The sequence below is a fragment of the Crassostrea angulata genome, chromosome 2 (assembly GCF_025612915.1).
Source record: "Crassostrea angulata isolate pt1a10 chromosome 2, ASM2561291v2, whole genome shotgun sequence".
Lineage (NCBI taxonomy): Eukaryota > Metazoa > Mollusca > Bivalvia > Ostreida > Ostreidae > Magallana > Magallana angulata.
The window spans coordinates 66,597,228-66,611,454 of NC_069112.1; the positions used below are offsets into that span (position 1 = coordinate 66,597,228).

A 14,227-nucleotide genomic window follows, 5' to 3' on the forward strand; every position below is an offset into this window, starting at 1 on the left:
CTGAAATCGAAAGTTCGATTAGGGGAGAAGTAATTTATAATTATAAGGGAAATTTCTTTGCAGTCCCAAACGCAAAAAGATAAGTTACATATAATTGTTTTATGTATGATTAGCGTGAACTCCAATGCACAATCAATAAAATAACATCTTTTCTTATTACTTGCTTTTAAAATAATATATATGATGTATGTTATCCCACCTCAATTTATGCGATTCACATGTAATTTGTTATGTTGCTTATAAGTTATATGATATATGTCATGTTTTGCGCAGTGCATTCATTGCCGTCTTGACTATGCATTTCATTTTAAATGAATGCTGTTACTTACAACGTGAGCTTTGATTAAGCTATGTTTACTAATTCTATATTATTTTTACGATCTCGAAGCATACTTTTTAAAACTATGTACTGGCCTTGGATCAGTCCATCTATACATGCATGTATAGTCGCATGTAGGAGAAAGGGATCAAACTGACCTTATACCACATGGTTACATGTACAATTAGTTTTTGTTTGTATTTAGGTTGTATATGTTCACTCCAGCACGTTAATTTATGAGTAATAGTTGTGTTACAATGCACTGGTGAGAAATTGTTGTTATTAGCTTATGCCAGTATATTTATAATGCCTTTTATCTGGACATCATATACCAGATTTAGAAATTTTTTGCAGGTTTTTCATCTTTTGGAAATGGAAGACCAACTTGTGGAGAATATGGAGATAGATGAAGATACATGTAATTATAGCTCAAAGGTATATATTATTAAATGGTTAGTACCAAAAGCCATTTAACAATGTATTTATACAGCATGTGAATAATAGAATTGAATATTTATATATTTTTTTAATTATGATGCGTTTTCGCAGAGTGTGATAGTAAGACCAGAGACATAAATAACATGAATGTTATTCATATCTCTGGTTAGACTACTACCGTTGCACACACCAGAAAGCTCAATTGGTAGATCACATGACCAGTAGATTCAGGGTCCCAGGTTCTAGTCCTAGTCTCGTCTGTCATGATATTTCCATCTTACTTTTATAATATTAAAATCTTTTCGAATTTACAAATTCAATAGTACAAAAAGGCAAATTTACATGTGATATACTTCGTGATGATGCTTCTGTTATATGAATGTGTCTGTTCCTCTCTCATAGGGAACATACCCTCTTTATTCAAACATAAAAAATAAATCGTAATACATGTACAAATCTCAGAATGCCTAATTAGGTTTTTAGTTGGCTCAATGAAATTTATCAAATTTTGATAATATAGTTAACCAACATAAGATCTTTGAAAATTAGTTTCTGTGCAACAGGCTATTAGAAGATGCTGTTATGTTATGTATATTCCCCCTAGGAGGATGATGAAGTCAATGAATTGATAAGAGAGATATTTGGTGATGAAGAATCATTGGAAGAGGAGCATGAGGAGGAGTATGAAGATGGAAATGAAATGTGGAATGAGACACGGTATAAACTATGTATCAATATACAAAAATAGAAGATATAATAACTTGGACTTAGCATTCATATGTACTTGATATTTGTTTACATATATAATATTTATTTTGCTACAATGTATGCTAAAATTACAATAAATGAACCCATTGTAACATTATTTAGTAAGTTGTGTAACAGTACATATTTTTTTTCTTCTAAAATATCATAAGTTACACGTGATTATGTCAAACTGTATCAATACATGTCTTTCTAGAGAAAACTATGAAGATGAATACTCTCTTCTGAGAGAAAGGAGATTTGTTGTTGGTGAGGGTGCTCTCGTAAGTCTCATCAAGAGGACAACATGTGAGCAGTGTGGGGGGCCCATAGACCCATCAACAGTTGTCAAGATACCAGTAGGAGTTAAGTACAAATTCCTTTGCTGTGTAAGATTACATAATACTCCTTACTGATAAAATTCTAATATTTGTTGATCACATTAACTGAATTGTCATACCAATTTCTTTGATTTTGTTTGAATTGATACAAAATGTATCAATGCACAATTAAATATAGTTGTGGTATACAAAAGTTTTTTATGACTTGATAGTCTTCGTATTTTTCATGTTTTGGAGGTATTGATAATTAAATGTTTTACTCTATGAATAAATGTCTAACAAAGGAAAATTTCTTTAATACTCTCCAAACTGAACTTTTAATCTGCAGCCACATCAACTTCTGACCAGACCGGCCATTGTGATAGCTAATGTTAAACTCAATTTCATTGGTTAATATTCCTGATGGTCCAATCAGAATCAGTCTTTCTCGAAGACGTCAAAATGGCTAGCCCTGTCAGGAGTCAATGTGGTTGCAGAATAAAAGTTCAGTATGGAGAGTTTTTAAGGAATTTTATCGGAATTTAAGGATGTAAGTAGCATGCGCTTGATATGAGATTTTCAAAGATTAGTGTGAATGTCTCTTAACTTGTTGCAATACTGCTGTTGTCAGAGGCAAAATCCCATCGTGAGACCTGGACCGGTAAATGTCCGAATAAAAATAAACTGGCGATTTCGAGAGAATAATGACGTATATCTCCGATTTTTTAAGACCCATCAACTTGAAATTCGGCATGAATGTATCTCAGACATTACTATTCCGAAAAATACATGCATATTGCGAGTGTTTTAAAAATTAATTGATTTATTAGGCTTTTGAAGCGAGCTGGTAGTTTTTTTATTTGGATCAGAGTTCGACCCCTTTCTTTATTTATGGTTACATTGAAATTAATGTTAAAACAGGCTTGGCCCCTGTGATATTCAGGGAAACATTAGGAACATCAGCAAATACTAGTAATGTTAAATCATAAAATAATGTACATGCATGTATGCAATCATACAATCCAAAGAATGACTGCTACTCATGATCAACATTTAGTTTCCTTGATATTTGAATAGCTTGCATAAGTCTTTTAAATGATTTGAAATGTTTTGACAATTACTCAGTATCTCTTATAAACCCCAGTAAACAATATAACACTATAATTTTCATTTAAGCCCCGAGGGTGATGTTAAACTGTATTGCATGATTCTAGGACCTATAATGAAATGAGATAAGAATTAACAATTGTGTACTGGTATAAATATTTTTAGGACTTCCTATTTCTATAAATAAAATTGATTGTAGAATCAGAACCATACAAGCACCTGCAGCACAGCTTGGACATTTGGCATAAGGCCAAAAAGCTCACAACCTATCTTTCTGATATTGCCAAGAAACCAGGATGCAGAGGACTGTTGCAATGGATACGGCCTATTGTGAATCATTTTTGGTGGTGCTGCAGTACTTGTAAAGGCAGTGTTGAGCGTCTGTTGAAGAGGTGGATGGGAATCCTGTACCATATCAACAATAAACATGTGTGGGCAGGTGTACGGTAAATATAATTTAGAATTTTTATCTACATATATCATATACTGTACCGATCAGACCCAACCTAACCTTACACCAGAGTAGATCATAACTAAACCCCGGGTTTACTTTCAGAGTTTACTTTTGGTTTACCTGGGGGTTTGCTTTTTAAATATTTGTGTCCGATCTGGGTTTACTCTGTTATTGCTTTTGGGGTCCAATTTACCCGCTTATCTGTGAAGCAGATCTGTCTTTTCTCTTACTTATCTTACCGTCTGTAAGCCCCACCCCTTGGCCCTTGTATATTCAAAAACACAGCGTCTGCTTTCTGGGGTCTATTTCTTATCGGGGTTTACTCTCTGTGACCACTCGGGGTATATTTTGGGTTTATTCAGGGTAAACTTTCTTTTAGGTTCGTTCTGATTGGTTTCTTCTTTCATAAGCAACATACTATTAATTCTTATTTCTGACACCATTTTAATTAGTAAAAGATTGGACACATTGATAAAAGATATGGAACTTAGTTATAATTTAATCACTCTAGTTGTCGACGTTCTGAGGAACACGAGACCGAATGCAGCAATTGGCTCTAGAGAGACACGGTGGTTTTCAAGAATCTACGGTTAGTTCATTTCTTTTTTGTCCCCCGCCGCAACGCGGTGCGGGGACATAGAAATGCCGGGCGTCCGTCCGTACGTCCATGCGTCCGTCCGTCACACTTTTTTGTAAGCGCTCTCATGCCTACAAATTTTGACGGATTTTCATTAAATTTATACCAAATGTATATACCACTATTACCTTGGTCAAGTATGAAAATCAGCATTGGTCGACACTTTTTGTTGGAGTTATGAGACTTTGACCGCAATAATGACTCTGTTTTATCCAAAAATTGACCTTGTAAGCGCTCTCATGCCTACAAATTTTGACGGATTTTCATTAAATTTATACCAAATGTTTATACTACTATTACCTTGGTCAAGTTCAAAAATGAGCATTGGTCGATACTTTTTGTTGGAGTTATGGTACTTTGACCGCAAAAATGACTCCGTTTTATCCAAAAATTGACCTTGTAAGCGCTCTCATGCCTACAAATTTTGACAGATTTTCATTAAATTTATACCAAATGTTTATACCACTAATACATTGGTCAAGTTCGAAAATCAGCATTGCTCGATGGACTCGATACTAGTATACTGTTTGACCGGCGGGTGACCCAGGAATTCTATTCTTGTCCAACATTCAAAATTAAAAATTTTATGTGCATATTGAATCAGTCCATTTTTATGTACCGATAAGTCTACAATACTTTGCTTCTTATTCTATGCTGTAAAGGTTTATGCATTAAATTCATTGTGTTTATATGATCCGTGGAAGACGGATGCATAAATTCAGCTTGCAATCTTCTTATGTACTATTTCACCGTGCTAAAAAATTAAACAATTAAGATAAATTCGGCTTAATAATTTAAAATTTTAAACGCACAATCATTCACAGTCTCAATTAGAAATTCCTTTTCCATGGAAGTCTGATATAAAACAAAGTTTCTGCGCAAATGTTATAGCATACTCTTTGAGGAAACAGATTACTGCTCTTGGCTGTGTCACAATATTACGTATATCACTTGATCCGAAATTCAACTTACAGTAAAATAATAACTTGACCTAATTTAAAACTATCACGTATAAAAGTTTCACCGTGCTAAGAAAAGATAAATTCAGCTTGTGTAAAAATTCACGAACATAAATGTATTTGTCAGTAATTAGTTTTATAGATTATCCTTCACTTTATAAAAGAAACAAAAGACCAGATCTAGCACGCAAGATTCATTGGATAAACGATTGAAAAGTAAGTCGCATTTCATTTTGTTTTCTAACAAGATTGAACATTCAGTTCTAAACATTTTACAAAGATGTCTCCTTTCAAGACTTGTCAATTATTCGACAAAAGTTATATTTCCCTATTCAGAGCATTTATTTCTTTCTTTAGGTCCCCTATTTGTTTTTTTAAGGTTTCTCCGGCATCTTGTTTTGATAGAAGCTCTGTGGCCAATCGCTTTTTTTCGTTTTTTATTTGATATAGAATGATATTGGTAGATCCGAGATCCACGTTACAAAATTCATCATCGTCCGTCTGCGGAAAAAAGGACTGAAAAAGAGAAGTTCACAAATTAAAATATATGGTAAAAAAAAAAACGATTTTTAAAAATAAAAACTGTAAAAATTTAAAAGTTAAATACCTCTGAGTGGGAGATGTTATTTCCGGCGAAGTACAGCGCGATTAGTCAGTGGAAAGAGATCTGGGGAAAAAATTAGACGATTTCATGCCGAAACACTGAAAGTTTGTTCGTTTCATCATGTATAAAATAAGCAAAAGATTGTAGTTTATACTGAATTCAAAACCGAAGAAAGCTATACCTTTTTATTGTCGAAAATGAAGTCGACAGTTGACTTGAGGATGATAAGAAAGACTCAGACGTTGGTGATCTTAAATAAAAAGTAATAATTAGAAGGAAAAGCAGATTACAAAAAAGAAGAGATATTTTTATAAATGAGTATGACAGATAAAAAAAATATACCATATAGAAGGTGTAACGTTAGACCCGGAGTCGATATATACTGTTTCTTCGCCGATGCTGTTTTTAACTTTTAACGGCAAATACTTATTAGTTGTTCCGGCATAGTTTTTAAACATAATTAAAGTGTGCTAATTCCAAAACAATATGCTGGCCTTCATGAAAATGGCGTTCAGTAGGTCAAAATAGCGATTCAAAATGGAGGACAACCAAATTTTACATTTTTTTCTCAAAGTCCTTTCAATATTGACAAACAATTATGAAATGATCAAGATTAGTATTTTATCATATCTAAAGTGTGTTGAGTTTGAAAAAAAAATTGTTTGCCTTCCCCAAAAAGCGTTAATGAGGTCAACATGGTGATTAAATATGGCAGATACCCAGATTTTATAGTTTTTTTCCTAAAAAATTTAAACTAGCGAAAACGCATAAAAAAACAATAATTCGGTCCAGCAAAGTTATTTATGCGTATTAATTAAGGCGTGCTTAGTCTAAAATATATGCTTGCTATGACAAAAATGGCGCTAATAAGGTCAAAATGGCGGTCAAAATGGTCGACAGGCAAATTCTATAATTCTCTTAAAAATTGAGGTAACAAACGATAATAAATTGGTTCAACATAGCATTTTAACATAACTAAGGTGTGATGAGTCCAACAAAATATGTTGATCGCGATAAATTTTTAAAAATGGTGAACAGCCAGATTTAATCATTTTTCGTCTCAAAGTCTCTTTAATGGAAAAAAATAATACAAATTCACAGATTGTTCTAGCAAACATATTTATCACAATTAAGTTGTGACAAGTTTGATGAAATGTGTTGGTCTTCATGAAAATGCCATTAATTTTGTCAAAATGGCAATTCAAATTGGTGTATACTAGTAGCCAAATTTCATTAATCTCTATATAGACTACCAAAGGCCTCTTAAATGGGTAAATGTTTGAATATCATAATTTCAATACTAATGATGTAACTGACAATCAAATTTGAACACTTGTATTAATAGAAAAAACCCAACAGATTTTTATTTGGAAAAGAAAAACTGTTTTCCCTTATTAAGCCACAGTATATAATTATGTTATTTATACAATCATTTTTTTTTAATGATAAGATTGTAATTTGAAATTTGCAAATGTCTTTACCCGGGAAGTAGGCACATTTACATTCACACATAAAGTTTCTGAAACCTGTGGGGCAGTTGCAAGCTATCAAATCTAAGAAAACTTTAGGTATAAGATCTTAAAAGTCATTAGTTCAAGCTACAAACAACCATCACTTAATATTCTTTTATCTCATCTCGGATGGGCATGGTAATATGGGCATGCTTACATCTGCCTGTCTCCCTATCATTACCGTGGTTTGTGTTTGTTTCATAAGCAAGGTAAGGCAAATTCTAAGTTGGAACATATTCCCGGGCTTTGATTTTAGGAAGAAAGCAAATTAAACCGAGTCAATGGGCAATGTGGCTTGGTTATCCATATAACTAAAGAACTTCTCGAACTCTTTGATTTTCTGGTCAGTTAATTCCCCTTTTCATACTTGTTTCTGTTCACTTATAATGTCGATTTTTTCGATATGCTGTAGTAACTGTAGAAGTTATGTCACACCATATCAGTGAATGAAATGAACCAAGTGCTAATTCAAAGTTCTATTTTCTCTTCAACAACATTGACAGGGATGTTTATCGTCTTTAAAGAGGTTCATACATCCATCAGCAAACTTAGTTGTGAGGATATGTTGCAGATTAACACTGGCATGGTCTAGCAGAAAACAGCCCCAACTTTTCCTCTGAATATGGACACGCATTGCTATAATTTCCTCAGCACATTTGGCCAAACACCTGTTAACAACTTTTCAAGAGGTTTGTTTATCTTTAACGAAGACATAGACAGCTTGATTCCTTAAACAATATATAAATTGTCCCTAGTAATGTTGAAAAGAGTAAAATTCTTTGTGTTCCCAAAACATATTGCGCATACTTATTACTATATATAAAGCTGGACGATATGTTGATCTCGGCTCATTTTGAATCACGAGCTTTTCCAGTATATGATGATATATTAGTTAGATTTATATGCTGGAAAGGCATTAAGGAAGAGACAGACATACAGTGTATACTAGAATAGTTCATGTCGTACCGTGTTCCTAAGTACCTTATTATATCTCTGTTATTGGTCCGGTATATATCTTTGCTTGATCAAGCTTTTGAACATTGTATTGATTATCTTTGATATGCCAAAGAAATCAGCATGTGTCATGTCATTTTTGAAAAAAAAAACGGAACCGGAAAGACAGTCAAAGGAAGATGAACTTGCGCTTCGTCGTGAACAGTTAAATTTAGAAAAAGAGTGTTTTGAGCTTGAAAAACAGGAAAGGCTCCAAAAGCTTGAAATATAAAAAAAAAAGGCAGTCGATATTAATGGTTGAGCTGTTTTCCAAATGTCTGAATAAATAAATTGCATGCGAGTTGATTACCTTTCAAGCTATACATGGGGCCAATTTAGATAGTTTATTAAAAGTGAGATGAATCGTAAATGAAAATACTTACAGATTCAAAATTCAATACATCAACATCACTTTGACAATATTCAACCATTTCTTTAGCAAAATCAAATTGTTCGTTGTTGTTTATTTTTTATTGATGCCAGGTTAAGAATTCGCTGCGATCTTTATCACTCATCGTGTCACATCCGTGTTGAGAATATATAATTCTGATGTTGAAACGTGTTAAAAATGGGGAAAGTAGCCTTTCTTTTATTTGCTTAAATCAAACGCAATGGGTAGCTCAGATAATTTGGTCGGCAAAAAAATATAAAAGTCGAGAATTCGGATGTTTAACTGTTTTGCGACAGGTATATACAAAAGATTTGATCCCGAATAGATAACTTGCGGTATGATACTATTATCTACAAGATATTCTAACAAAAAATATCCATCGTGTCCTTTCCTGTTGTGAGCGAGCGCTGTATAGTTTTTTTTTTCTGTTTAGAAAGCAGCCATCGACCAAATTCGTGTTTGACGTTTCCTCCGCGGCACATGACTTCCCGAAAACCATGGTTCTTTGGTTAAACATTTGTTTTCTTTATCAAAATGACTACATTCGGGACAACGCGTGCTGCAGTATTGACATGAAGAGTCGGTAGTCATTGCCTCGTCTACACACATCTCACAAACCTTATGTGCACTGACCAAATTAGGCACGTGTTCAAACTTTCCGCAGTGTGACTTGCGACAATTTGAACACAATGCACAAGTCGGTGCGGTGCAGGATTAACATTGCGCCGGGTCGTGAGTACATGTATATCCTTCGGGACACTCTAACCTGCAATTGCTTTGCGTACATTCAAAATCAAAGAAAACACTTATGCCCCCTCCCTTGGAAAGAAGTCCAAGGCACATAACTATGTAAAAATTGCTTAAACGTACCAAAAATTAAACTTGAATTAGATTCTGATAAACCTGTATACCAAATTTCAGAACTGTGCAAAGAAAATTAACGCAAAATCCCAATAATTGGAATTCTTCTACGTCCAAGGGGCATTAATTACTCTGTCGAAAATTGATCGATCGCATGCACAGTAAATAAACGGAAACTGCGAATAATTTGAATTTTTCTATGTCCAAGGGGCACAGCTTTGTTGAAAATTGATCGTACACTCCCAAAATCGATTCTGACCTAGATATTATTATGATAAACCTGTAAACGAAATTTCATTTCAATATGTGTATCATAAGTAGAAAGGGGGGCAGAGAGCAGTCACTCTGCAGTCAGGATGACGTCATGGGTTTTCCCCATAAAGGTCAAGGGGGTAGTCTACATGTACAGTCAAGGGGAACTAGTCAAGGGGGACTCTACAGTCAAGAGGACAGTATACAGTCAAGTGTTAGTCTACAGTCACTGACGTCACAAAATGTAACAATAGCAACAGTCCATACATTGGTCTAGTTTAGGAACAAAGTCATGCCATGATTAACAAGTTTATGCAGTGGTCTAAACTAGGAACTTCACATAGAAACAGTCTATGCAGCGGTCTAAGTTAAAAACATCTGAAGTTATTTTCACATAGCAACTGTTTATGCAGCGGTCTAATTTAGGAACATCTCAAGTTATGTTCACATAGCAACTCTAATTTAGGAACATCTGAAGTTTTGCTCACATAGCAATTGTCTATGCATTGGTCTAATTTAAAAACAGCTGAAGTTATGTTTACATAGGAACAGACTATGTACTATTCTAATTAAGGAACATCTGAAGTTATGTTCACATAGCAACAGTCACCAGTCTGAGTTAATTATAGAGCTTTCTTGTAATCACACTCTGGGTAAAACTTCCAGATTTAGTATAAAATACCAACGTTTTCCGAATTTTATCATCATTTGTACATTGTAAGGTAGCAGAAAATGACAAGCATTGCATCAAATTGTAAGTAAACATATCAGAAAAAAATATCTTCTCAAAGATATCAGTGCCATATGTAACAAGGCATAAGTTGAAACTCATTCTAAGTAACAAAGTTAATGAATTTTAATTTTTATTAACATTTTCATCAAAAAAATATTGTTCAGTCTAATAATTTCTACATGTACATATCAATTGCAAATATCATAATGAAATTCCTCATCCCTCTTGTTAAAGTTATAAACCTCACTCCTTTAATAAGTTTCCCTTTCCTTGACCAGTTTGTCCTCCAAATAGTTCGTGATTATGTAATTTGCTGGACATCCACAGTCACCCCTGGGCATCCGAGTTCTCAAAAGTTCTAACTGAAGCTTGATGTCCTGTTCTGGCTGATTATGATTTTTATTGATATTTTCTATCAAAAAACTGTTCTGTTCCGCAAAATTTTACGCGTACCGGCACTTTTTCTAATCCGTGTTGTTTTAAAGTTGAAAATCTCTCTTTTTTTCATATTAGCGTTCCTTTTCTTTTCCAATTTGTCCTCCAAATAGTTCGTTATTATGTCAATTTGTTGGACATCCTCAGTCACCCTAGACATCAGAGTTCTCAAAAGTTCTAATTGACGCTTGAAGTTTTGTTCTGGCTTTGGCTCCCTCATCCTTTTTTCCAACTTTCGTAGTTTTTCAGGTTCGATCGTCTATTAATAAAATATAAAATTGATACTAATGGTAAAATCAAATGTAAACAGTGCATTTTCTAATTTTCTGTGTATGTTTTAAAAAAAATTACCTTTTATGTAAAAAAACAAAAAAAAAAAAAACAAATGGCAATAGCACATGTACTTAATCTAACAATATATATTGCAATAATACGTATGAAATATTATCAATTCAATGTGTTTATAATAATCACCTTAAGTTTGTCACGATCGAATCCTCCACATGTTGGAACCCTCCTTCCGTTATGTTTATAGACGGGGACGAATCTAGAACTGGAGGCCAATTGGCACAGGATGAAGCTCTGCTATTCAGTCAACTGAATGATAACTGAAGGTCTGGAAAGGTGGCTGAATGGCATAGCTATGCCATTCAGACACTTTTCAGTCACCTTTCAATTGACTGAATGGCAGAGATTCATCCTGTGTGGAATCAAAAGCCGGGGAATATCTGTGGGACAAATTAATCTTTAAATTAATTCTCATACTGAAGAAGGGTCATACCATTCTAAAGGCGATAAAGTAACTACAGGTCTTTGTATTATACAAAATAATAATTTAAGGACATTCAAGACGTTCTCAATTAAGTATATTTTTTTACCTTAACGATTTAGCTATCCAGAATTTGATTAACTGTGTAATATTACAAATATAAAACATAACAAGACACGATCTCGTTGCGAGCAACGAGGAGGTCTTCCGTCCGATTTTTAGAATATGCAATGACCTTACTCTTGACCTTCATCAACGAAACGTTATCGGAAAAGGAGGCGGGATCTATGAGTAATGGATGAAAGACTATCTATCCCTTTGGTGTCCCTTATTTGAGGGATCAGCTCCTTTTCATTCATTTTAGTCAAAAGGTATTTTTGTGTACCACTAATAAGTATTTAGAAATTGGTTACCGTTTTTGAGATATCTGGGAAAAATCGTTTTGATATCCGGTAATAAAACTCCTTTTAGGGTCCAGATAAAAACAATATATATGGTTGTACATTGTTAAGCTCAATACTTTGAGCATCTTTTGTTAAATATTGCTTTCCAAAGTTTTCCTCTATTTTGAGATATTAAACATCAAAGCTTTAGACCTCTTGTCCCTTAAAATCCCTAATTACGTAACATAAGTGTAAATGATTGCCATGTACAGGTACATAACATTAGAATGAACATAATTGCTTCTATAGCGTATCACCAAATATTTAACAGTAAAAAGTTATCATTAATAGACTTAAGAGCCCCCTCAGTCCCTTATTAGAAGGGCCAGCACCTTTTTCATGATTTCAAATGAAAGCTATTGTCAATTCTAACACTTTTTGTTCAACAAGTAATTACAAATTTTGTACCGTTCTCGAGATATCTTGAGAGGGTCGTGTTAGGGGCCAACCCTGTATCTCCTTTTAGGGACCGCATAACAAAGAAATTATAGTTGATTATTGTTTAGCTCTATATTTTGAGCATCTTTTGTTAAATATTGCTTATCCAAATGTTTCTTCATTTTGAGATATTATGCATTAAAGTTTTGGACTTCTGGCCCCTTAAAAATTACTAATTACGTAACATAGGAGTAAATGATTGCCATGTATAGGTAAATAACCTTAGAATGAACATAATTGCTTCTATAACGCATCACAAAATATTTCACGGTAAAAGGTTATCATTAAAAGACTTCAGAGCTCCCTCAGCCCCTAATTTGAAGGGCCAGCCCCTTTTTCTTGATTTCAAATGAAAGCTTTTGTCAATTCAAACACATTTTGTTCAAAAAGTGTTTACAAATTATGTACCGTTCTCGAGATATCTTGAGAGGGTCGTTTTAGGGGCCGACCCTGTAACTCCTTTTAGGGACCGCATAAGAAGGAAATTATCAGGCTGTTAAGCTTTATATTTTGAGCATCTTTTGTTAAATATTGCTTATCCAAAAGTTTCCTCATTTTAAGATATTGAGCATCAAAGTTTTGGACTTCTGGCCCCTTAAAATCCCTAATTACGTAACATAGAAGAAAATGATTGCCATGTATAGGTAAATAACCTAAGAATAAACATAATTGCTTCTATAACGCATCACAAAATATTTCATGGTAAAAAGTTATCATTTAATATTTATTCGTTTGATGAGATATCGGCGCTTCTGATTGGTCGAAAAATTTCTTTGATACCTGCATCAATAAAATTTTAGCCGGATCTACTTTTCTCAACTGTTCTGATCTAACACTATTTATAGAACGGGAATTTCCAAGATAAACACTGTCAACAAAATGTAAAGTTGTGTCTGTTTTATTGTCAGCAAACAAAATGCAACCTTGTTAATATAAAGTTTAACCTTCAAAAATAAACAAAACACATTATTTGATTCACGAAATAGAAAATTAAGCGTCTTCTCACGATTTCGTCTGCTTGAGATCAATCAACATTTACAGCGAGGCTGGCTGTTCCTTTTCCAGGAATATCATAACGAACATATAGGCCTATAAACTTTCACGTTAACACTGCTGTTCAAATTTGGTAACGATCATTTTTAAATTTACACACGTACATGATCGGTCATCAGAATAAGCGTCGTAAAGAAAAGCTATGAGTAATGCATCAACTCCTTCGGCGCATTCCAAGCGGCAGATATACCATTTAAGTACATCACTGGCTATCTAGTTACCACAACGTTTACTAAAGTCGCTTACACAGACTATTCTTTGTCGACATATCAGCTATTTTCATCCACGATCGCCTTTCCTTGGATGGTTATGTCCAGTTGCATATTCCAGCAATCTCACATGAAAACTAGTTTTATTACGAGTTTTTCTGCACAGTGAATAATATCACAAGCTATCGCATGCATTTTCCTTTCGTTTTCAATTCAGCCAGTTCAGATTTTAACTCACTATTTGTGTTTAATCCGTTAAATTCAGCTCAATAGCTCTGCATCAGCTGAAGGCGCATCCATTTTGAATATTGTTGCTGTTGTTGTTTTGTATTCATACGCGCCGCTTCATTTACATTATTTACATTTTTGATCAATGACACTTCACATTTTTTTATTTGAAAATGTTTTATTAAATGATAAGAAATGAAGATAATAATTTTTCTATTGATTGACGTATCAAAGAAAAAATTGACCGGAAAACTTTTTCATCAATGCGCTACGCGCATTGATGAAGTTTTCCGGTCAATTTTTTCTTTGATACGTCGATCAATAGAATA

The 14,227-nt window shown here is 33.8% G+C and overlaps 1 protein-coding gene across 1 annotated transcript; it reads left to right on the plus strand.

Annotated features, from left to right (window-relative positions):
• The first annotated feature begins 263 nt into the window (after positions 1–263).
• Positions 264–2,042, plus strand: LOC128172766 (uncharacterized). Its single transcript, XM_052838517.1, has 3 exons — positions 264–754; positions 1,362–1,474; positions 1,719–2,042. Exons 1-3 carry the CDS (start codon positions 626–628, stop codon positions 1,915–1,917), a joined length of 441 nt encoding a protein of 146 aa, XP_052694477.1. The 5' UTR covers positions 264–625; the 3' UTR covers positions 1,918–2,042.
• The last annotated feature ends 12,185 nt before the right edge of the window (positions 2,043–14,227 follow it).